General features: G+C 36.6%; 3 protein-coding genes across 4 annotated transcripts in view; 2 read left to right on the forward strand and 1 right to left on the reverse strand.

The window, feature by feature from the left end:
• LOC147833832 (uncharacterized) overlaps positions 1 to 25,867 on the forward strand; it is an 863,518-nt gene that overhangs the window by 676,123 nt on the left and 161,528 nt on the right. The gene's annotated exons all lie outside the window — the stretch shown is intronic.
• Positions 14 to 10,254, forward strand: dhrs13l1 (dehydrogenase/reductase (SDR family) member 13 like 1). Its single transcript, NM_205648.1, is given in 5 exon segments — positions 14 to 176; positions 2,510 to 2,628; positions 4,915 to 5,038; positions 7,505 to 7,831; positions 9,459 to 10,254. Coding segments are annotated over 5 exon segments (957 nt in total). The 5' UTR covers positions 14 to 52; the 3' UTR covers positions 9,722 to 10,254.
• Positions 12,369 to 25,206, reverse strand: cenpu (centromere protein U). 2 transcript variants are annotated; one of them, XM_087281161.1, is made up of 12 exons: positions 25,072 to 25,206; positions 23,118 to 23,223; positions 22,763 to 22,937; positions 22,602 to 22,668; positions 21,885 to 22,001; positions 18,896 to 18,992; positions 16,709 to 16,805; positions 16,544 to 16,622; positions 15,917 to 15,964; positions 13,347 to 13,408; positions 13,013 to 13,169; positions 12,369 to 12,716 (listed from the first exon to the last, which is right to left on the reverse strand). In XM_087281161.1, the coding sequence occupies exons 1-12, from the start codon at positions 25,117 to 25,119 to the stop codon at positions 12,594 to 12,596; spliced, it is 1,176 nt and encodes a 391-aa protein (XP_087137287.1). In that variant the 5' UTR covers positions 25,120 to 25,206; the 3' UTR covers positions 12,369 to 12,593. The 2 variants fall into 2 exon arrangements, with proteins under 2 accessions (XP_087137287.1, XP_087137286.1); XM_087281160.1 differs by having other exon boundaries at positions 22,584 to 22,668.

A 25,867-nucleotide genomic window follows, 5' to 3' on the forward strand; every position in this document is an offset into this window, starting at 1 on the left:
TGTGTGCGGATATAAACGGCTGAGGCTCCACACGCAGAAACACTCAGCAAAAATGATCTTCTTTATAGTTATTGTGGCTTTATTCGTTGCATATTTTATTGTTCATAGGATTTTTGTTCACAGGAAGACTTTCACCGGCACCGCCAAGCTTTATGGGAAAACAGTCATTGTCACGGGTAGGTTTACATTACTGCAAGATGCCACATGCGAAAAATACAACAATAATTTAGAGTAAATACTTATTTTACAGTCTTTGGTAAATACTATAGTTGTTTTGAATCATACTATAGTATTTTTAACGTTGTTAAGGAGTGATTCAGCATATAGTAAACTGATAAACTAATAAATACTGTACAGGCTAAAGTTAGTTTTCACCACACCAAACTATATTTTAATACAGTATATGTTGTCTTTGAATACAATATACCCTATAGCTAGTTGTAGACTATAGTTTAGTAGTTATACTAGCCTGGCAACTATGCAATTACTGCAACAGATTATTTCAAATATCCTACTTTACTGTAGTATAGCTCAAAAACGCTGTAGTATTTATTATAAACTATTTTCCCATATGGGATTTCTAGTGCTTTCGAAATTTAATGTTGTCTATTTTATAGGCTATTACAAATATTATTGTACAATGTTAATTGGTTATAAAATACTCTAAGCTAAATTTTTTAAGTTGTAGAAAACTACAGTATTGGGTAATTTGTTAAATATATCTATAGTTTAGTAGTTGTTCTAGCCTAGCAACTATGTATTTATCACAACAGATTAATTCAAGTACACTGAAAAAATGTGTCCGCAAAACTGTTGCAAACAATTTATTTATGTTGCATTAAAAAAAAATAAATGTAATAAAATTCAACTTAATTTGTTTGTTTAAATTCAGCCCAAATAAATTGTTTACAGCCGCTTAACGTAAAAAAAAAAAATCAAGGAATCATCTCTGAATATTTTTTTTCAGTGTAGACTACTTTACTATAGTAAGGCTTAAAAAATACCATTTGGGATTTCTTGTGCTTTCAAAAATTTAATGTTGGCTTTTTTTGTCGTTGGCAATTACAATTATTATTGTACAATGTTAGAGTTTAATGTTACTTTGGCTATATTAAAATGTTATATTGCATTTTAAGTGTGATTAAAGTCGTGTTCATAATAATCGCCTAGCCTCTTTTAAGTAATGAATATGGATCAATGACAAAAAGGGTGTTTCAAGCTGATGCCCGAACGAACCTAACTTGCATACCTAATTAATCCAGTTGAGCCTTTAAATGGCACTTGAAGTTGAATTCTTGCAAAATAACTGGTAAAATACGATGCTGTCATAATGGTTTCAATCAAGAAATGGCTCGTAAGCAATGAGTTATTAAAGCTTTTATGTTTAAATAAGTGTGGAAAAACTGTTCTCTCTGATAAACAGCACTTGTATACAAAATATTTTAAAAAGTATTACAAGTTCACAGGGGAGCTGATGATTTTTTCTTCAACTGTATAATAAGCTGAATAGCAATGGTACATAATTTCAACTTAACTTATGCACTTGCATATAATGTTTCCATAGATACTTTTGTACGTTTAATATGATGCATAAAACAGAAAATGGGACATCTTGCACTGTAAATAAATGCTGGGTTCAATTTCCACACAATTTCTTCATGTTGTCCCGACTCAAATCGATTATTCATTCATTTTCTTGTCGGCTTAGTCCCTTTATTAATCCGGGGTCGTCACAGCGGAATGAACCGCCAACTTATCCAGCAAGCAGCGGATGCCCTTCCAGCCATCTCTGGGAAACTTCCACAAACACTCATTCACACACACTCATACACTACGGACAATTTAGCCTACCCAATTCACCTGTACCGCATGTCTTTGGACTGTGGGGGAAACTGGAGTACCTGGAGGAAACCCACGCGAAGGAAGGGAGAACATGCAAACTCACAGAAACACCAACTGACCCAAGGTTCGAACCAGCAACCTTCTTGCTGTGAGGCGACAGCACTACCTACTGTGCCACTGCCTCGCCCTCAAATCGATTAAGTTAACTTAATTCTTTTTACACATTTAAGTGGATTGAACATAAAACATTTGAGTTGTCCCCCAAACACTCCAAAGTTGTGTTGATTCAACTCATTTTAAATAAGTAATTTAAACAAGCAGCAAAAATCTTTTATTTTTTTCCCTCTGACTGAAGAACATTTTCTATAATTTGAACATTTTTTATAATTTAACACGATTTTTGATTCGGATTTATTTATTCCAGGGCTGCCTAAGCTTGGTCCTTGAGGGCCGCTGTCTTGCATAGTTTAACTCTAACTTCCTTAAACACACCGGTCTGGAACTTTCTACTATACCTAGCTTGATTAGCTGGTTCATGCGTGTCTAATTGGGGCTGGAACTGAACTCTACAGGACACCGGCCATCCAGGACTGTATTTGCACACCCATGATTTAAACTGAAAGATATAAGTATCTCCAAATAATGTCTGCATGTTTGGGTCTGACAGGTGGAAACACCGGCATTGGTAAAGCGACAGCCACAGCTCTGGCCGTGAGAGGAGCTCGAGTGATTCTGGCCTGCCGCAGCAAACAGAAAGGAGAAGAAGCAGCAAAAGAAATCAGGACAGTGAGTAAAACTGTGAATTCACTCGGATTTAGAGAGTCATCATCACAGTGAAGATTCCTATACGATTGAGAAGCATTATTAAAGGGATTGTTCTATGGAGCTCACAGTGTGACAAAACAATCTGAATTTGAATGGTGTTCATTTGAATGCTGTTCCCTGTTGATGGCCTCTGGCCTAATTTCTGCGAATATTATCGAAATTTCTGGCTATGAATTTCATAATAATGAATTTGATCTTCCGAATTTCTTCTTTTTACGGAGACCCGAAAGGGACGTAGTGGAGGAGAAAAATATTGGTTGGGTGAAGAAAAAAAAATTGGTAGGAGAAAAAAAATGAGTGAAAAAAAAATGGATGGGAGAAAAATATATATATTTTAAGTTTTTGCGTGCTCTCGCAAAGTTTTGCATTTCCTCTTAAAGATGTTTTGCGTTCTCTCCACAAACACTTCCTGTTCACTTCATTCATGTAAACCCTTGCGTTTTTGCCAAAATTCTCCCGTATTTTACCACTCGATCCCATATTCTTTACATTTAAGCTGTGCGTCGATCGTCGCTTTTCATATGCCACCTCTGAACCAGTGAATGCATGTATAAGCGCTGACTGACTGACACGCTCAGTACAATAAACTGATCCCAGATCAGCTTCTGTACGCGCCATTTAAAGTGACACCTCTGTTATCAAACAAGTGAGCAGCAAATGAATCTCATGTTTTGTTTTGTTTGATAACAGAGGTGTCTCTGTAAGAATGCACAGATCTATAAAGAAAGCAATCCATTACTTTAGAAACTGTCTGTGCTAATTTAAGAGAAAATTAGCTGTTTGAAATAAAAACATGCAGGACGGAGACGCACAGCTTTAATGTAAAGAAAGTGGGATAGAGTGGTAAAATATGGGAGAATTTTGGCAAAACCGCGAGGGTTTACATGAATGAAGTGAACAGGAAGTGTTTGTGGAGAAACAATTTTGCGAGGGAACGCAAAACATCTTTGCGAGATAACGCAAAACATCTTTGCACATCTTTGCGAGATAACGCAAAACATCTTTGAGGGAACGCAAAACATCTTTGCGAGAACGCAAAACATCTTTGCGAGGGAACGCAAAACATCTTTGCGAGGGAACGCAAAACATCTTTGCGAGGGAACGCAAAACATCATTGCGAGGGAACGCAAAACATCATTGCGAGGGAACGCAAAACATTTTTGCGAGATAACGCAAAACATCTTTTCGAGATAAAGCAAAACATCTTTGCGAGACAACGCAAAACATCTTTGCGAGATAACGCAAAACATCTTTGCGAGACAACGCAAAACATCTTTGCGAGACAACGCAAAACATCTTTGCGAGACAACGCAAAACATCTTTGCGAGATAATGCAAAACATCTTTGCGAGATAACGCAAAACATCTTTGCGAGACAACGCAAAACATCTTTGCGAGACAACGCAAAACATCTTTGCGAGATAATGCAAAACATCTTTGCGAGATAACGCAAAACATCTTTGCGAGATAACGCAAAACATCTTTGCGAGATAAAGCAAAACATCTTTGCGAGATAACGCAAAACATCTTTGCGAGATAACGCAAAACATCTTTGCGAGATAACGCAAAACATCTTTGCGGGATAACGCAAAACATCTTTGCGAGATAACGCAAAACATCTTTGTGAGATAAAGCAAAACATCTTTGTGAGATAACGCAAAACATCTTTGCGAGACAATGCAAAACGTCTTTGCGAGATAATGCAAAACTTTGCGAAAGAACGAAAAACTTAAAAATATATATTTTCCTCCCACCCATTTTTTTCTTTCACCCATTTTTTTTTCTCCTACCCATTATTTTTTGGATTCACCCAGCCAAATTTTTCTCCTCCACTACGTCCCTTCCGGGTCTCCGTATCTTTTCAGTCTTGTAGTTCAGAACAACAAAACATCTGAAGTTTGAAAATGTGTCTGTTATAATCTGCCTAAAAAGAATTCAGCAGTCTTGATCATAGTGATTTATATATGTGTGTTTTTTATGCTCTGCAATTCACTGCCAATACAATGATATGACAGTTACATACTACAGTATACAGATCTGGCTACCTTATTTAAAGGGTAAATTATACCAATTATATACAACCCTTTTTAAAAAGCCCTGTAAAAAGAAAAATATATAAACCTATAGCCGCATAAATAAGCACATGACTTGCCCCAACTTGACATTTCAATAGTGAAAAGTTTTCCAATACTTCAGCTGCATTTTTCTGCTCCTATTACCTATAACACTGCAATCAATTTCCTCTCAGGAATCTGGAAATGACGACGTGATATTCATGCAACTGGATCTTGCAAGTCAGAAATCCATTCGCTCTTTTGCTGAAACCTTCCTGAAGACCGAGCCCAGACTGGACCTGCTCATCAACAATGCAGGTGAGATAATCAGACGTATTATTAGAAGTACAAATAACTTTACCAAACGTATACTTGTGGTCAAAGGTTTGGAATATAACCTTTTTTAAATGTAATGCTCTCCAAAGCTGCAGAATCATTCATTTCAATTGACTATGGAATAACCCTGTTTAAACGGAATAAAGAGAGTTCATCCAAAAATGAAAATTCTGTCATGGTTTACTTTGAGTTTCTTTCTTATGTTGAATACAAAAGAAGATATTTTGAAGAAAGAACCTGTTACCAGTAGCTACTGTATGTTTCCATCCAAAAAATGCAAAATTAGATTCATGCACTAAACTGGAATATTGCATTAAACATTTGTGCCGAATAGTTGTGATAACACACACCAAGTTTGGTTTGAATACATCAATGCATTACGGAGATAACACCTCTAGTCAATTTTCGCAAGCTCAGTGTTAAATTTGTTCACAATTAAATAAAAAACGGCTAGTCTAATTAACTCAAATTCAATACATTTTGGTCAGCATGGCCTGCAGATCCTGTGATTAAATTTTGGTGAAAATCGGACAAACGGCCTACGATGAGTTTGTTTAAATAGATCTTACAAAAAATTCGAAATAGCAGAAAAATTTTCATGATGAAAAATGAAGTTACAGGGTGAGTTTGAATTGGCTTGAGCCAAAGAATCAGAGGAAAAAAAGAATTTTGCTTGTAGCATTCGGTTCAAAAGTTATAAAGAAACTTTGGACAAGTGGTGGGGCTAGAGAGTTTGAGTCCAAATTTGCTGTGCTTGAAGATCAGACTGTTCTCTATCAGTGCCAAAGTTTGTGCAAACGGTTCACAGGGCTGTCATAGACTCCCTAGCGGAAGAAGAAGCTGGAAGAATAATAATGAGAACCAGTACAGATCTAATAGGTGCCTACACACCTTCAGTGCTTGGTCCCTAAAATAATACTGAACCACTTTGAAGACAGACTTTGGCTGGGGGATTTTAGAATGAGCAAAACAACATTCATTCATTCATTTTCTTGTCGGCTTAGTCCCTTTATTAATCCGGGCTCGCCAAAGCCAACTTATCCAGCGGATGCCCTTCCAGCCGCAACCCATCTCTGGGAAACATCCACACACACATTCACACACACACTCATACACTACGGATAATTTAGCCTACCCAATTCACCTGTACCGCATGTCTATGGAATGTGGGGGAAACCAGAGCACCCAGAGGAAACCCACGCAAACGTAGGGAGAACATGCAAACTCCACACAGAAACGCCAACTGAGATGAGGCTCGAACCAGCGACCTTCTTGCTGTGAGGCGACAGCACTACCTACTGCGCCACTGCTTCGCCCGCAAAACAACATTTCAGATGTTTTACAATGTGCTGAAATGCTGGTTTGATTTATTGTCATCATTTTTATCATCACATGATCTGTTGAAATTAAATCACAGACTTTTCCAGCCTGATCTCATGAGTAAGCATAACTATTTTACGTTTTGCCGGTTTAGTGAATAACACTTACGAGTTCAGTTGTACAAAAATGTACGATTTTTAAAATAAGGCACCAAACCCCACCCCTAAACCCAACCATCATTGGGGGATAAGCAAACCGTACTAAATTGCATGAATGAGATCCAATTTCATACGAATTAGCCACTTAATCAAGAAGTTAGGAATTGCTGTATGAAAAGTGTCGGATTTTTCTAATGCGCATGCTGGAATTTATCCAGTAAATGCGTTTTCGTCATAGTTTTTGCACATTTTATCTAATCGGAAGTTTGTCCTTCTCAGTTGCACGCTTAGGTTTTTTGTGCACATTTTCAAAATTGATGCTAATCAATTTTTTAATTGCAATTTTCCAAAATGCGCATATAAATATGTGGATGGAAACATTGCTATAGACTTCTATATTATTTGTCCTATTATGGAAGCCAATGGTGAGAGGCTTTCAGCTTTTAACTTAAGGTTTATAACCACTTGGGAGTGAGTTAAGAGTAAATACGGGTGAACTATCCCTTTAAAGTCCACATGAAATGCAAGCTGCGACCATTTTTTTTCATATTGTGATGCAAAGAAACAAAATATTAAATGATAAAACAGTGGGCGTGGCTTGTTTTTTCGACTTCGAGCTGGTTGGATGTCGTAAAGTAGGCATTTCATTAAGAAAGATGGGGAAAAGGGTTTGGGGAGAGTTATTACAACCTAACAGACTCCTCCTCACCATTTATGTTTGTTGTCAGAACTGACACTTGGAGGGGCGTGGTTAAGTATGTTTGCCACGCCCAATAGACGTAATCCGAGAACTCAACTGAAAACGAACAGGAACTGAATTTTTTTGTTCTTAATGACAGGACTGATGCATGGTTCACCACAAAACTAGCAACATGAGCTAACAAAATCAATATGGTTAGTTTTGATTTCATGTGTACTTAAAGACCTGCAGATATGAACACGATTGATAGCAGTGTTGTGTGTTATTTAGGTCTGGCTGCTGCAGGACGCACTGAAGATGGTATTGGGATGATCCTGGGAGTGAATCACATCGGCCCGTTCCTGCTGACCAATCTGCTGCTGGAGCGTCTGAAGGAGTGTGCGCCAAGCAGGGTGGTCAACGTGTCGTCCTGTGGGCACGATCTGGGCACCATTGACTTCGACTGCATTAACACACACAAGAAGCTCGGTCTGGGATCTTCAGACGGTGATTTATTTAGGGCCTACACACACAGTAAGCTCTGCAACGTGCTCTTCACACACGAGCTGGCGAAGAGGCTGGAGGGAACCAATGTGACCTGCTACAGTCTCCATCCAGGTCAGTGGTCATTTAGAGATTGGAGCAAAGACTACAAAATACACAAGGCACCCCATTGCTCTCTAAACAAAATGGTTAAGGCTTTTATTCACATTATTTAAAGTGTAAACTGGCGATTAGGGCTGCACGATTAATCGAAAAAAGATCACGATCTCGATTCGACCCTACACACGATCTTAATTAGGGCTGCCCGATACATCGTTTCAGCATCGAAATCGGGATGTGCGCATCCGCGATAGTCACATCGCAGGAGGTGCGATGCAAAGCAAAAAAATATATATATTATGGGTGGAGCCAAACCCGAATACAGTATTAGGATAAGCACGAATAGCGTGTTTTTACCAATACTTATTTCGAACAAATACTTGAAAGATGATTTGTATTCGGGAGCAAGAAAAACATTATATCAAAAAGCTGCGTTTCCTCATGAGACCTCAGTGCATGCATGAGTGAGTGAGAGAGTGAGACGCTCAGGAGTTGGGGGGGCGGGGTGGGGCTGGGGTAAAAGGTGACTGACGCAGGCTGCTGCTCCACACAACAACAGAGAAGGCTTGCAAAAACTTTGAAGCTCAATATCTCAAAATCATTCAGAACGCAGAGAGAACCTTATAATTCCAAGGTGACGATATGTTTGAGAATTAACAATAATAATAGCCTACTCATATTAACTTTCATTTTACATCTACAGAATCGCAATCTCAATTTTAAGCAAAAAAAATCATGATTCACATTTTAGCCAGAATCCTACAGCCCTACTGGTGATCCTCGGCCCATCTTTGCTCCTACAGGACTAGACCTTTCTTGGATGCTGCTTTTGTACCGAATCACATAATTACCATCACCTGTCGACATCACCTGTTTCAAATCATTATTTAACCAATTTACCTGATTACATGCCCTAAACTGCTCCTTGCTCCAAGTCTGAATGACAGGAAAGGATCCGCAAATAAAATTTAATTGCGTTTTCCATACTGTCCCAACATTTTCAGGTTTGGGGTTGTAAATGTGGAATTTTTATGAAAATAATTTTGAATGTGATTTCATCCAAAATTTAGATTTCGATTCAGGATATGTATGCAAATGACACATATGCCTTGCATATTTAAATACAAAATGTCTAAGCTAGGCGAGGCAGTGGCGCAGAAGGTAGTGCTGTCGCCTTACAGCAAGAAGGTCGCTGGTTCAAGCCTTGGCTGGGTCAGTTGGCGTTTCTGTGTGGAGTTTGCATGTTCTCCATGCGTTCGCGTGGGTTATTCGGGCACTGCGGTTTCCCCTACAGTCCAAAGACATGCGGTACAGGTGAATTGGGTAGGCTAAATTGTCCGTAATGTATGAGTGTGTGTTTCCCAGAGATGGGTTGCTGCTGGAAGGGCATCCGCTGCGTAAAACACATGCTGGATAAGTTGGCGATTCATTCCGCTGTGGCGACCCCAGATTAATAAAGGGACTAAGCTGACAAGAAAATAAATGAATAAATATCTAAGCTAAATGCATTTAAACAACATTTTAGAAATCTTTAGAGTCATCAATGAACTGGAGAAGCATTTCTGTACCTTGTTCACCTGCAGTTTCTTGCTTCAGCATCTGTTTTTTCGCTCTCTAAGAGTTTGTTTTTCATGTTTTCCAGGTTCAGTAAGGTCTGAGCTGGGCCGCGACATCACTGAATGGCACGCTCGTCTTCTCTTGGCCGTCGTTTCCAAGTTCTGGGCTACAGATCCAGTGTCCGGCGCTCAGACCACGCTGTACTGCAGCCTTCAGGATGGCATTGAACACCTCAGCGGACGATACTTCTCCGACTGCCAGCTGGTGCAGGTCAAAGCCGAGGCCAGAGACGATGGAGTCGCCAAAAAACTGTGGGAAGTCAGCGAGAAGTTATGTGGCATGGCTTGAATAAATCATACACACATTACACACTTTATAACACTAGTACTATATCCATTGGATTAGGGTTTAAAATATATTACGAGCACTTCAAATAAAGATGCAGGTATTGTATTATGAGCACACAAATAACCAAGAAAAGTCATATTTACAAGAGGAAAACTTCTGTTGCTGAAGTTTAGATGCTAGAAAAAACATTTTTAGCCATTGTTGTGCATTTTCCATGCAACTGTTAAAATCTTTCATGTTGATTTGTAAGGGTACTCATTTAATGTTTCAAGTTATTTTGGATTATTTGTGTATGCTTGTAAGTTCCTATGCAGCATTTAGTGGCTAAATGTGTTGCTGTATCTTTGTTTGTTTTTTATTTATTTAGCAGATGTTTTTATCTAAAGTGACTTACAAATGAGGAAAAATTAAAGAACTTTGTGTCACCAGAAAAGCAACAATATACAGCTACAAGTCTCTGGTTTAGCATTGTATGTGTTTTTATTGTTTTATTTCAATTAATTAAACATGTTGTCAAGTATGGTTGAACTGCTCAAAGTATTCTAACCCAGGCTTATTCTGAAAATGTAGCCTTGTATACATTTCTAGAGAGCGCCAAATACATCCCAGAAGGTACCTTTTTTGCCGTTATTGTTTTCGTGAATCCATCAGAGGCCGCTGTGTAGGCTTTTTAAGATCTCAAATTTCTCTTGCAAGTGCCATTCTCGCCTGTTGTTTTTGCGTAAATCCACCAGAGGCCGCTGTCGACTATCTGACCCACTCTCCTCTTTCCCTAAACCCAGGTGCACTGCTAGGGGGGAAATTTAGGATAATCCTAAAGGCTGATTTATACTTCTGCTATATGCGAATGCTCCGGCGCAGCCACAGTCTCGCAACTCGACGCATAGCACAAGCATCTGTGATTAGATGGTAGCGCTGAAGAGTGTGGGTGCTGTTGGAGCGAGTGTTTACAAGTGTCGAGTCCCATTAAGGGGCTCCAGATGGAAAGTTTTGTTTTGTGTTTACCTCATGATTAAAGTTGTTGCACATACGCCTGTTCCTGCTTCAAAATGAGCGAGTTGAGCTACTTCTACATAAAGGTAGCGTTCAGAAAAAACAAAAAACTCTTGAAGAAACTCGACACAGAGGAACATAAAAACATTACTGCCAGCTAGTGTTTGGAAGCATTGTTGCAGAGCAAAACAAACTTAAATGCACGACAACGCTGTGTGTCACGCCGATCAATCGATACAGAAATCGACCAGGCTTTACGGCCCATTCACACGGGGCTTTAGCATCAACGCTTCCCATTCATTTTGAATGGGTGATGTCAAGTGTTGCCGAACTGCATTGTGGATCTGTCGGTGCCACTTCAGAGGCGTTGCTCGCGGCAGAAGTTGGGACTTGCTCAACTTTTCAAACGGCGACCAAAGCGTCAGCCAATCAGATCGATGTATGCAAATACACCAGCTCAGACATTAGCCTATTGCGAACTAATTTCATTGGCTGACGATGCTATGACGATCGCTTCAGCCCCAACTTCAGACACGCCCTTTGCCAAGCGTTGACGCTGAAGCCCCGTGTGAATGGGGGCGTTAGGGTCCGAGCTTTTTTGTGGCCCCCAGAAATAACACATCCCATCCCTGCCCCACATGTTCTTTACCTTTGTCCACGACACCACCCCCTTCCCCCTTTTCACTTTTGTCTGCGATATCACACACTGCTACATTACCCCTTTACTTTCGTCCGCGACACCACACCAAGATACCGCACTCCTCCTCCCCCGATATTCATTTACGTCTGTAAGACCATTTTTCACCCCCTGCTTTCATGTTGTGACACCCACGAAATGCTGGTGCCTCTGCCTAAACCCAACCAATAGTGTTTTCAAAAGCACCGATTAAATCGCCCAACCACTTCTCTAAACACAACCAACAGTTTTAAAATGCAATACAGAAAAAATATAAGTTCTCGCCTGACTTTTACCACGTTTTCAGATTTTACCACATTCTCACACTGTTATTTACTTGTTTATTTTATTTTTTAGCTTTAGTTTTTGTCTTACCTGCTTTCTGAAGCCGTTCCTTACCGCACTCGAACTCCGTCGTCATGATCAACTCCTCTCTGCATCTCAAGTCGGTCCAACGTACTTGGCGAGTTACTGGACAAACTGGTAACAGCAGGAAAACTGTCCACATGGAGGTCAGCGGTCAGCTGGTAAGCGCGAAAAGAAACAGCGTCATACCACCCTGCAGAGTTTGTTTTAAAGACGAAATGCAGCCATACGTACCTCTGGCACCCTGAGGAATCCACGCCAACACGGGAAGAATATACAAACTCCACACAGACATGCCAACTGGCCCAGTTGGGACTCGAACCAGCGACCTTCTTGCTGTGAGGACACAGTGCTAACCACTGAGCCACCGTGTCGCCTCTTAATAATGATATAAATATGAATTTGAGGTGTACCTCACATACGGCTCAGATTAAAAATTAATTATCACTTATAAATGATTATATGCAAAATTAATCGTAGTTATTAACAATTATTGTGTTGGACAAACGTGCAGTTGCAAACAAAAATTATTACAATATTAAATTAATTAACTGCATGCATGCACTATGCAAATACATATTAAAAAGTAAATAAAATATTCATCATAGAAGCTCTTTTTTGAAGACACTTTTTATGATTGTAATGAGAAACAAAAGCACAGTATTTTCATAATTAATCTGTAACAGAAATACCAAAATCGATAATAAACGAACAGTAAATCAACCAGTTTTATGTTACATAAATAATTACAATGAATTTGCAAAAATAAAATTGTTTGATGCCCTTTCGCAATAAGCAGTTGTTTTATTTTAGTTGTTTAGCTGAACAGTGTGATGCTTATTCATTTTCCGTTCCACCCAAGACCTGCTGCAGATGGTCATTGACAGTCTTTAGCTGATGCTCTGCTCCCATGATGCACCTGGCTTCCATCAACATGGCAGGCATACAGGACGGGCCAAACTGTCAGACGAAAGGAGGAAATCATAAAAGAAAGAAACAGAGAAATACTTTTGAAGTATGTTGGAGATGGGTTGGAACTAAACTGTGCAGGGCTGCGGCCCTCCAGGAACTGAGTTTGACATCCCTAGGGAATTCCTAACAATTTAGACTCATTCACCTGAGCGACTTATTTAATTTCCAGTGAACTATCAGTCTGTTGGCATGAGAAAGACTTTGCTTCTACAATAAATTCATAAACAGAATCCATCAGGAATGAGGGTTCAACACTAAAAGACACCATCTGCAGACTTCCTCACCGTTTCCAGCTCATCCGGATGAGTGGAGCGGTGCTTCAGGTATTTCCTGTTGAGCTCCTTTAAATTGGAGAGCAAAGAGGATCCTTCAGTCAGAGCTTTGAACCTCAGCTCCATCTCATCTAGATCCTTCTGAAGCTTCTGGAGCTGCGTTTTCCCCCTGAAAACACAAACCCATTTCAAACGCACTATAAATTAAATACCATGAACATTTCTGCAGCTCTAGAGTATTAAAGAACAAGATAGTTTCCATTGTATGGCGGCTGTGGAATGATCAATGAGTCATCATAAAGGAGTCAACTGTAACAACCAATCATGTTTACGTGCGTGTATTTACTTAATGAGTTCATTATTGGCTTCCACAAGTCTGGTCCTCTTCTGATTTATAGCTCTATTGATCTGAAAGAGAAAAAAAATAAATAGAGGGAAAAATTCCACCTAAGAAATTTGTGCAAAAATCTATCGCAAACCCAATATTAAAGTATAATGGTGCATTTGAACACAACAGATTTATCTAACAGATATATTTATTAAAATAATATTTTAGTCACAGAACATCTTTAGAAGAAGCAAGATAATACATTTAAATTCATGCAGAAAATTGCAAAAAAATATTACAAACTACAACATTTCAACAAAATTGTATATATTTTTTGTTTCTCTTGATTTTTTTGAAAATTGTATTTAATATTTTTCTCTCACATAAATTTAAGCTACTCATTTTTGAACTATTATTGTAAGTCATTTAATAATAATAATAATAATAATAATAATTCCTTACATGTATATAGCGCTTTTCTGGGCACTCAAAGCGCTTTACACAATGGGGGGAATCTCCTCATCCACCACCAGTGTGCAGCATCCACCTGGATGACGCGACGGCAGCCATTTTGCGCCAGACCGCACACCACACACCAGCTCATTGGTGGAGAGGAGACACACTGATGAAGCCAATTGGTATATGGGGATGGACAGAGGCCAGTGGGCAGATTTGGCCAGAACACCAGGGTTAAACGCCTACTCTTTTTCGAAGGACATCCTGGGATTTTTAACGACCACAGAGAGTCGGGACCTCGGTTTAACGTCTCATCCGAAAGACGACGCTCACTGAGCAGTATAGAGTCCCCATCACTATACTGGGGTATTAGGACCCACACAGACCGCAGGTTGAGCGCCCCCTGCTGGCCTCACTAACACCACTTTCGGCAGCAACCTAGCTTTCCCATGTGGTCTCCTATCCAGGTAGTGACCAGGCGCAGCCCTGCTTAGCTTCAGTGGGCGACCTTGTAAGAGTTGCAGGGAGCTAGCTGCCGGTAATTTACATTTAATTAGATTAGCTCCAGATTCTGCTTCAGTACTGATAAACTAATGTATATGCACAAATATAGTATTGTACAGCTTCCTATACAGAATATTAATTTAAATGATAGATTTGTAAGGGGTGTACTCATAAAAGCTAAACACTGCATGTGTGTAGGGCTGGACCGATAAGCGATATTACTAATCACAATAAAATTTGAAAATATAAGCTCTTGATGTTTTTACACTTCTTTGATCTACGAGCCAATCACAGAGCAGGAACGCGCAACAACGACAATCTAGAAATGTGCTTAAATTAGAAATGCACCAAATTTTCAGCTGCCGAAAATTATCGGCTGAAAATAGCTCATGCTATTTAATGGACCCCCTCATTTTTGTGACTATTTTATTGTTATTGTTATTGTTGGGGTACTCTTTTAAATTTGAGAGCTTTAAGAACTGATATTAAAGAATATACAATTATCGTTTACTATGGAAAAGAATTATCGAAATAGCATTTTGCCATAACGTCACGCACAACCATCTCTAGAGTTTACAGAGAATGGTCCGAAAAAGAGGAAATATCCAGTGAGCGGCAGTTCTGTGGGCGCACATGCCTTGTTGGTCAGAGGAGAATGGCCAGACTGGTTCCAGCTGATAGAAAGGCAACAGGCACTCAAATAAGCACTTGTTACAACTGAGGTCTGCAGAAGAACATCTCTGAACATACAACACGTCCAACCTTGAGACAGATGGGCTACAGCAGCAGAAGACCACAACGGATGCCACTCCTGTCGGCTAAGAACATGAAACTGAGGCTACAATTCACACAGGCTCACCAAAACTGGACAATAGAAGATTGGAGAAACGTTGCCTGGTCTGATGAGTCTCCATTTTTGCTGCGACATTCGGATGGTAGAGTCAAAATTTGGTGTGAACAACATGAAAGCGTGGATCCATCCTTCCTTGTATCAACGGTTCAGGCTGGTGGTGGTGTAATGGTGTGGGGGATATTTTCATGGCACACTTTGGGCCCATTAATAACCGCTTGAGCATCGTGTCAACGCCTCAGCCTACCTGAGTATTGTTGCTTGTACCATGTCCATCCATTTATGTGTACTTCTGATGGCTACCTCCAGCAAGATAACAAGCCAACATGGTACTAGTAAGGTGTACCAAATAAAGTGGCCAGTGAGTGTGTAAACACAATGTATATTATGTCAAAACAAACTTCTATTTTGGAATGGATTAATCACGATTAATCTTTGCCCAGCACAAAAAAATAAAAATAAATACAAATAATGGTCAAAAATTTGGAACAGTTTTGGCTTTGGAAAGAAATAGCATTTGCTTACAAAGGCTACATTTATCTAATCAAATACTTTTATTGTTAACATTATCTAAAAAAACTCTAATTGAACTCATTTTAAAATAGATGCATTATTGTAAAATGTATGTAATTTACAATAAAAAGGTATTTAATGTTCTGTGATATTTAAGAAATCATTCAAATATGCTTTTTTTTATACTTTTAATTTAATAATATTTCAGATTTTTACATTTAAAAAAAAATCATAATTATTTCACAATTAATGAGTCGAGTGTCACCTTGTTATTTTCTCTTTGCACATTCTTGAGCTCCTTTGTCGCCGTGATCTATGGATAAATGAGATTTATTATGTACAGTTGAAGTCAAAATGACTCACCCTACTGTGATTTTCTTTTGTTTAATATTTCCCAAATGATGTTTAACAGAGCAAGGCAATTTTCACAGTATGTCTGATAATATTTTTTCTTCTGGAGAAAGTCTTATTTGTTTTATTTCAGCTAGAATAAAAGCAGTTTTACAATTTTAAAGAACCATTTTAGGATCAATATTATTAACCCCTTTCAGCTATATTTTGTTCATTGTGTACAGAACAAACCATCGTTATACAATAACTTGCCCAATTAACCTAACCTGCCTAATTAACCTAATTAAGCCTTTAAATGTCTATATTTTTTTAAATGCCTTTATATGTATATTATTGACTGTCATCATGGCAAAGAGAAAATAAATCAATTATTAGAGATGAGTTATTAAAACTATTATGATGAGAAATGTGCTGAAGAAAATGTTCTCTCCTTTAAACAAAAGTTGGGAAAAAATAAACAAGGAGGCTAATAATTCTGACTTCAACTGTATATTTTTGAGCAACATTTGCATTTAATTCAGTAAAAAGCAATAAAATCTACTATTTCAGCGAGCTGCTCCTCAAACGAGCGACTGAAAGCCTCAACGGAGCGTCTGACTGGATCAGAGTTTAAGTTCTGCCTGCAGGAATCAGAGAAACACACAGCTGAGCATTTGACTTCTGTTGATGATTAAACACTGGAGTTGATTTGCTCCTTCACACTTACTTGTACTCAGTGACAAACTCCTGGAAAGCGTCGCGCACCACGTCTAGATCAGTGGGATTTCTCAAATCTCTGGGTTTTTTAGAAGGACCAGCTCTGTCTAGAGAAGGAAGATTTACATTTATGCATTTGGTCAACTTTTTCAAAATTGTACAAAGATACAAATGCTTGTTAGACGAAGCAGTTCATTTTCAGGGGTCTCCTAACATATAACATTAAACGAAAACGCTTTACTTATTACATTATATACAGCTGAAGACAAATATTAACAGCCCTCCTGTGAAATGTTATTTATTTTTCAAATAGGAAAATTTTCACATTAGTTATTATAATATTTTTCTTTTTTGCTTGGCTGGAATAAAAAAATGTTTTATTTATTTTTATTGATTTATTTTATTCATTTATTAAATTTTTTATTTTATTTATTTTAATTTATTTTTTAATTGCCAAGGTAAATAATTTTAGGGCCCTTAAGAATTATATTTATGGGCAGTGAGATGGCGCAGTGGGTCGCACTGTCGCCTCACAGGAAGAAGGTTGCTGGTTCGAGCTCGGCAGGTCAGTTGGCATTTCTGTGTGGAGTTTACATGTTCTCACTGTGTTGGCGTGGGCTTCCTCCAGGTGCTCTGGTTTCCCCCACAGTCCAAACACTTGCTCTATAGGGGAATTGAATAAGCTAAATTGTCAGTAGAGCATGTGTGTGAATGAACTAAATGGTAGTTTCATAGTGGAAGGGCATCCGCTGTGTTAAACATATGCTGGATAAGTAAGTTGGTGGTTCATTCCGCTGTGGCGACCCCAGATAAATAAAGGGACAAAACCGAAGGAAAATGAATGAATATATATATATATATATGTATATATATATATATATATATATATATATATATATATATATATATATATATATATATATATATATATATATATATATATATATATATATATAAAAGTTTTTATTAAGTAAACAGATTAATTATTGCAGACAATAATTTTATCGTACGTTAAGACAGCTGATCTTTAATTTGATGTTTTGAAAATCCGTGTTCACCAGCTCTAAAAACACATACTGGAAAGCCATAGGTCACAGTAGGTCGAACACTTCTTAACCAATGAAAACATTTGGGGCAGGCCAAAGGGGCCGTTCACATATCACGTCTTATTTGCGCAAGTTTATTATATATATATATATATATATATATATATATATATATATATATATATATATATATATATATATATATATATATATATATATATATATATATATATACACACACACACACATATATATATATATATATATATATAAATATATATATATATATATACACACACACACATACACATATATATATATATATATATATATATATATATATATATATATATATATATATATATATATATATATATATATATATATATATATATATACACACATACAGTTGAAGTCAGAATTATTAGCCCCCTGTTTATTTTTTCCCCTAGTTTCTGTTTAACGGAGAGAATATTTTCTCAACACGTGTCTAAACATGATAGTTTTAATAGCTCATCTCTAATAACTGATTTCTTTTATCTTTGCCATGATGACAGTCAATAATATTTGACTTGATATTTTCAAGACGCTTCTATACAGCTTAAAGTGACATTTAAAGGCTTAACTAGGTTAATAAGGTTAACTAGGCAGGTTAGAGTAATTAGGCAAGTTATTGTATAACAGTGGTTTGTTCTGTAGACTACCAAAAAATTATATAGCTTAAAGGGGCTATTAATTTTATACTTAAAATGGTTTTTAAAAAATTAAAAACTGCTTCTATTCTAGCCAAAATAAAACAAATAAGACTTTCTCCAGAAGAAAAAATATTATCAGACATGCTGTGAAAATTTCCTTGCTCTGTTAAACATAATTTGGGAAATATTTAAAAAATACACACACACGCACGCACACACACACACAACGTCAAGTTAACCCTTTGAATTTATTAGTTATTAAAACAATTATGTTTAAAAATATGTTAAATAAAACTATTTTTTGTTAAATGCAATTCTTTTATTAACGGCATATAGAAAAATTCATGCAAACAATTTTTTTATTAAGGAGATATACAGAAAATGAATGCGCTCAACTTTTAATAACAGCATATACATAAAATAAGAAACAACAATAAAAGACGATTTGTTTATTACCTGATGAAGATGAAGATTTTCTTTTCTGTTTGTGGCCGCTCAGTCGTAGACTGGAAGATCGTCTTTTTGCCCCTTTAGAGTTTGCTTTGGCTGGACGCTGAACAAAACAAATAACCTGTGAGGAAGTGCTATACATTGTCTATCTATATACTATATGTATTGATATTGAACATTTTCACTAGGAGTTTTTCAGTTTGGTTTGCATGCGAGTTGAACTAATAAGTGTTGTTTTAACCCCAATTAGATTTAGATGCTAATGTAAAAACTGATATACACACAATTAATAAATAGCAGAAGAATTTAACAACTGGGCTATTATTAACTGTAGCCTTATTATTGCAGCATGCAAGTAATAGGGGTTCCTCACAGTTTGCAGCACTAGCTGAGATAAAGGAGTCACACTTTAATTGAATGTACAATTCACGTTATTCACCAAATAATAACTACGAATTTTAGCTTAATAAACTACTAATTAGCTGCTTATTAATAGATAATAAGCTAGTAGTTCTGTTTAGGTATTAGAGAGTGCTAATATACAGTTAATATCTTAATAATAGGCAGGTAATGAGCCAGTAGTAAATGGTGTTAATTAAGCTAAAGTGTTACAGAAAATTTTAATCATAACTGAATTTATATAAAAGCTACAATGTTCAATAAACCACAAAAAAATAAATAAATAAAGAGGCAAATTAAGATGAAGGGTACATCAAATGTCCTTTGTGCCAGCTGCTATTAGAGTTTTAAATATTTAAAGTATGAAAAGGGTTTATTTGAGATTTTACTTTGATTTATGTGATGATATTGAATGTATTTGTGTTGCCTTTTTTCTGTGATATGTGTGATGTGAACGCTGATGTGGTTGTGTGGTGAAGCCAAAGACTAATTTCCACTTGTAGACAATAAAGAAAGTAAAGTCTTACATTTTTTTCTATACCAAAAGTCAAGCAAAACCAAATCACTTTAGAACAGAGGAACTGAATGAACCATAGGGCTCTATTTTGACGGTCCATGCACAGAGCTAAAACACAGGACGCAAACGCTTTCAGGGCGTGTCAGAACGCATTTTTGCTAATTTAAGGACGGGAAATCTGCCTTGCGCCGTGGCGCATGGTCTAAAAGGGTTGAGTTTATTTTCTTAATGAGTTATAGGTGTGTTTTGAGAATAAACCAATTAGAATCTCATCTCCCATTCCCTTTAAGAGCCAGCTGCGTCGCGCCAAGAGCGCATTCGCTATTTACAGGACGCAAAGTAAGTCTAAGTGGAAAATCTGAGCATTTCACTAGCAAACAGTTAACAGTTTATTAACAGAAAACTGTTAAACAGAGCATCTACTGCGTGAGAATGAGAGATAATGGATCTACTTTCACTTTCACTCTTGGATAGGGAAACCTTTACGCACAGACATCAATTAGTCTATAAATAATTAATTGCATTTGTTAAGCGCAAATATTCGTTTCAAAACTATTTCTAAATTCAGTTCTAATTTCCAGCAAACAAATAAATGAACAATAATAACCAAGTGTGCTCAAAAACCTGAGTTATATCCTAAAACACATGCTGTGCCCCATATGATCTAAAACCTGACAGGTGGATAAATCTAAGCTTGTTTTTAATAAAACAAATATAAATATGGATATAATAAATAATACTGCTAATAATAATAACATTTTACAAAAGCAAATTGTTATGAATGAACTGAAAAAGCCTCCCGAGATGAAGAAGACATAAAAGCAGTGATTTTTCATATTTATGTAGGCTAGAAAATAATATGTTTTGTAATATTTTAATCCTTTATATTTATATCCTATATCTATTCTTATTATATCCTATATATATATCCTTAATATTTAAATTTTTTCATATGTAAAGATATTTGCCTGTTGCTCTCTTGTGCGAATTAAGCAGTGTGTAAGCGAGGCGCAACTCTGCGCTGGAGTTTAGACCGGCTTAGTTTTGGTGTAATGAAAACTCTATTTTAGTTTCTCAAAATAGCGACGCGCCAGCGGTCCGCCTCAGAACGCCTCCCTTTTTGGACCAGAACGCCTATGGACGCACATATGAGCGCTAATGCATTTGCTATTTAAACAGCGTAGCGCAACGTCTCAAAACGACTCTTGCGCCAAGCTGAAACTAGCAAACAAGTACTGCGCTGCGCCTTGCGCCACATTGCGCCGGGTGTATGATAGGGCCCATAATATTTCAGGTTTCACAAAGTTAAATGTAAGACTTTTTAAGACCATTATGAATGAAATTTAGACTTGTATAGGGCTAAACGCTAAGGATTGGTCGGTTGGTCCATCGAAAAAAGTAAACAAATGTTATTGTAAAGAAGATAATCAAGCTATATTGGTAAATAGAGTTATAAATAGAGTTTGTTTAAAGTTGTCTTGAGATGGATTATTGGTGATTGGATAGGTGTCGGCCTGATTGGATAGCTTTAGATGGACTTTGGAAAATTTCAACATGTTTAAAATGATTTAAGACCTACAAGACAATATTTCAGTGAATTTAAGACTTTTTAAGACCAATATGAATTAAATAACAGACTTATACAGGGCTAAACAACAAGCACTTTGTCTAACGGCCCGGTTAGTCCATCTGCATAGCTTTTTACTTGACTAATAAAAAAATAATAATAATAAAGTAAACAAATGTTACTGTAAGGAAGATAATCAAGCTATATTAGTAAATAGAGTTATAAATAGAGTTTGTTTAAAGTTTTCTTGAGATGGATTGTTGGTGATTGGATAGGTGTCGGCCTGATTGGATAGCTTTAGATGGACATAGGAAAATTTAGACCTGTTTAAAATGATTTAAGACCTACAAGACAATATTTCAGTGAATTTAAGAGTTTTTAAAGCCTAAAATTTAGTTTTTAAAATGTAAGCCAATTTAAGACCCTGCAGACACCCCGTATTTGCGTACTGTTAACGTTAACCCCTTTACTTATAACTGTTTAATGCAAATATACGTATGTATGAGACATACAAAGCTTTCATCCTCATCTGTCAGGTCCTCTGAGGATAACGAAGGCCTCCGCTGATTCTGAGACGATCTTGGGGTCGGAGAGGTTTCTTTTGGTGACCTTTGAACTTTTTCTGCTTTCTATAAAATAGAAACATGCATTGCAAACGAATTCCTTTTTTGTTTCTAGCATACACACTCGAAAAAAATGTTTGATTAAAATACGCATTTAAAATGAGCTGAAACAAACACAAATTCTTGAGTTTTTTTGGAAGACAACTTCATCGTTTTATGTTCAATCCACCTAAACTTGTAAAAACGAATAAGTTGACTTAATTCCTTCATATTGTCCAAACACAAATTCATGTGGAACCCAGCACTTTTCACAATGCAAATTTACCAGCAAAGGGTAATTCTGCAAAAAAGAAAATCAATAAAATAAAAAATTAAAATTCCAGACCAAAAGAAAAAAAGGGGAAAATGTTAATAAAGACATTAACAAAAAAGGTATTTATCAGGCAACATAAGACACTTCAATATAAAAATGTGACTTTTTTTCCGTTCAGAACAAAAATTGTATTAGTAAAAGTACCAATTTTCTGTGCCGGTACATTGAGATTACACTTCACGGGACCTTTAAAGACAGTTGTTTACATGTAAAAAATGCACGTTTTATTACTTTTAAATGAACGGTAACGAGACCAGCACAAAACAAAACCTCACCTTTGATGCTGCACTCACGTTAGCTGATGTTCTTCTCTTTTCTGCACCTTCTGATATGGTTGCCAAAGTTTTGCTTTTACCTTTTCTGTAAGAACACAGAAATCCCTCGTGTTATTGTGGAGATTATGATGGCGATGACAAACCAAAACACCTTTTGTTTTCACAAAATCCCACTTTACCCAACAGATTTAGCTGTTTGATTTTCTGGCTCCTGGTTCTCCTTTGACACTTTAGAAGCCATTTTTGCACTTTTCTTAGTCCGCGGTTGACCTGTCTTTTGTGGAACGGACCTTTGGTTGTGTTCTGGTCCAGGACTGGGGTCTTCCTCCAGAGCTGTGCTGTGAAGAGGGTTCCCTGAAAAACAAAACAAGAATCTCTGATTGACCTTAAACTCAAAACATTAAAAGGCATTGGTAGTTTATAGCTTTTTCCCCCCTAAAGTGTACATCGTCAGACTTACAGGTTGCCAGTTCAGTACAGAATCAAGGTTAAAACTTTACCCCAATCACCACACTTCATAGAGGTTTACCATACCATGAGGAGAATACTGCTCTCCTTGAAAGAAACTGGCTTTCTCTATGGATGAAATGTCCAGCGGCTGAGGAGACTCCACAGTGCCCACACTGTTCTGTTTTGCACTCTAAGAAAGGGCAGAAATTAATATCAGATTCATTAAATTTGTTTTAAAAGTACATATCACGTCCTGTGGTGGAAAGAGTACTGAAAAATCATACTCAAGTTAAAGCACCATTACTTGCCTAAAAATGTAGTGCAAGTAGAGTAAAAGTATCTGTTGTAAATATTAGTATGAGTAAAAAGACCATTCTAAAGTACTCAGGAGTAGTGAGTATTACGCTGTGAAAAGCTGATGTGTTTACATGTAATCTGTGGATGTGTGTAAACGTAACATTCTGTAGTGCATTTAGTTATTTCCCAGAAGGCACACATCATCAGACGTTAATATTTGATTACATTTAGGTTGTGATGTCAGGTGACCAAAATTCAATGTCACCTGACATTGAGAACGTTATTTTGATGTCCAATAATGACGTTGATATTTGGTTGATTTTAGGTTGTTAAAAAGTGACAAAAACCCAACGTCAAGCCAACATCTTAAACCAACGTCATATTGAAGTCGAATACTGACATTTATTCATCAGGTATGGCAACCAAAATCCAACATCTGATAGACGTCATAGTGGAAATGTCCGCACAACGTCAACTGTAACATCATTAGACGTTGATATTTGGTTGGTTTTAGGTTGGACGTTAGACATTGGACATTGATGTTGACCTGACGTTGAGTTCTGACGTCAACCTGATTTTCATTTACAAACAAAATGCAACGTCCCCATGACATTGTGGTACAATGTCAATCTGACGTCATGTTGACATCCTGTGTCTGCTGGGTGTTTAAGGCCATTTCGTTTATCATACAGTAAACATCCGTCATCTTCTCATCAGTGACATGCAGCTAAACAGTCTCAGGATCAAAGCATTTATAGATTTTTAACATCTTGGACACTTTTAATGCTTCCAAACAGTTTGCAGCAATTATAAATCATCCATGTCTTGAGGTAGTTCATTATGATGTGATTTATCTTATATGTTTGATTGGACAGAAATCACAGGACTGATTTTTCCAATCCCCATAGACAGGAAAAAATAAAGTAGTGACTGCAGGCTGACTTAAAGTAGTGGAGTAAAAGCACAGATACTGCACTAAAAATGTGAAAGTAAAACACATTTTTAAAACTACTTAGTAAATAACAATTTCTGAGAAAAGCTACTTAATTTCAGTAATTTGAGTATTTGTAATTTGTTACTTTACACCACTGATTACGACATGTACATCATGTATAACTTATATAAATAAAATACACATTATGAATGTGTGCCATATTTGTTACTTATAGTGCAACACCGCACATATGACAAACGAATACTTCATTATATATATACTGCTGAAATTGTAAACAATAACCTGAGGAAAATATTTTATGATCATTTTTCATTTAATTTATAAGTCAGAAACAGGATTAAAAAACGATCACACATTTATTTACATATATGACGATCACAGATTAATAACTATTAAATTTACTACGCAAGTGTGTGTCTATACAGTATATATATATATATATATATATATATATATATATATATATATATATATATATATATATCTTACTTTAATTTTATTTAAATTTTAACTTGAATTTAACAGAAAGTTTATAAGAATAACATAAATCTAAAACAGAAAATTTACATAATTAATGTTTAATTCGTTAAAAGTAAACGACCATTTTAAAAGCTTTCTATTCTAAAAAAAAGACCTATCAAGGATATTTTATTTCATAAAACGAAGGTTTTAGATCTAAAATATATTGGTTTAAAGTGTAATTATTGTTCGGGAACGAAATAAAAATAGTGAACTCAAAACATTCAGAGAAAATACTAAAGAGCCGATACAAAACAAATCAACAACCTGCAACTCCCGCTGCACAGCTTTCAGAGTTTTCGCCATCCTACTCATATTCGCGTTCAATTATTTATAACATAGCATGCAATAATAAGCAGAAACAAGAAAAGATGACGACCATCTGTCTCAAATCTGACTGACAGAGAATGTTTTTACCGCGAATGTTTGAGGGCATGGACTGTACCAACTCACAAATGGGTGCGACTTCGCAACATCGGGTGTACAACATTAGGTGTAGTGTGTTTATATGCACTTAGGAGGGAGGTATTACTATTTGTTTGAATATATAATACGTTAAATTGTAGACTCCTAAAAATATTTAACTTCTCCTAAATATTTTCCAGAAGATTAAAATACACGTTTAGATGAAGCCCCTCCGTTCGCAAAACCAACCAGTTTCTTTGAAAATCGCTCTAGGAGAGGCAACATGTTGCTTTCCTTCTCGATTGCCCTCTGCTGTTCTGGCGCCTTCAGTGACGCCATTGTCTAAAATGTCATGATTTTTCCAGATTCACTTGATAAGGAATAGTATTTAGGAGGCCATTCACGATATTAGATTTAGCTGAATTTGTTTCGTGGTATAAATTGTTTTTGCAACACCCGTTTCCATTTTAACAGATATAAGTGCTTTGTAAAAATGTAGCAGTAGCCTATTCTGTCCATATTCAATTTGTAATAAATCATTTATAAAAAATATTAATCTTCAAAAAAGGTGTACTTATATATCATCGAAAAACTATTGCATGTTTGATGTAGATAGATAGATGGATAGATAGATAGATAGATAGATAGATAGATAGAT

The sequence above is a fragment of the Danio rerio genome, chromosome 14 (genome assembly GCF_052040795.2).
Source record: "Danio rerio strain M-AB ecotype USA chromosome 14, GRCz13ab, whole genome shotgun sequence".
Taxonomy (NCBI): domain Eukaryota; kingdom Metazoa; phylum Chordata; class Actinopteri; order Cypriniformes; family Danionidae; genus Danio; species Danio rerio.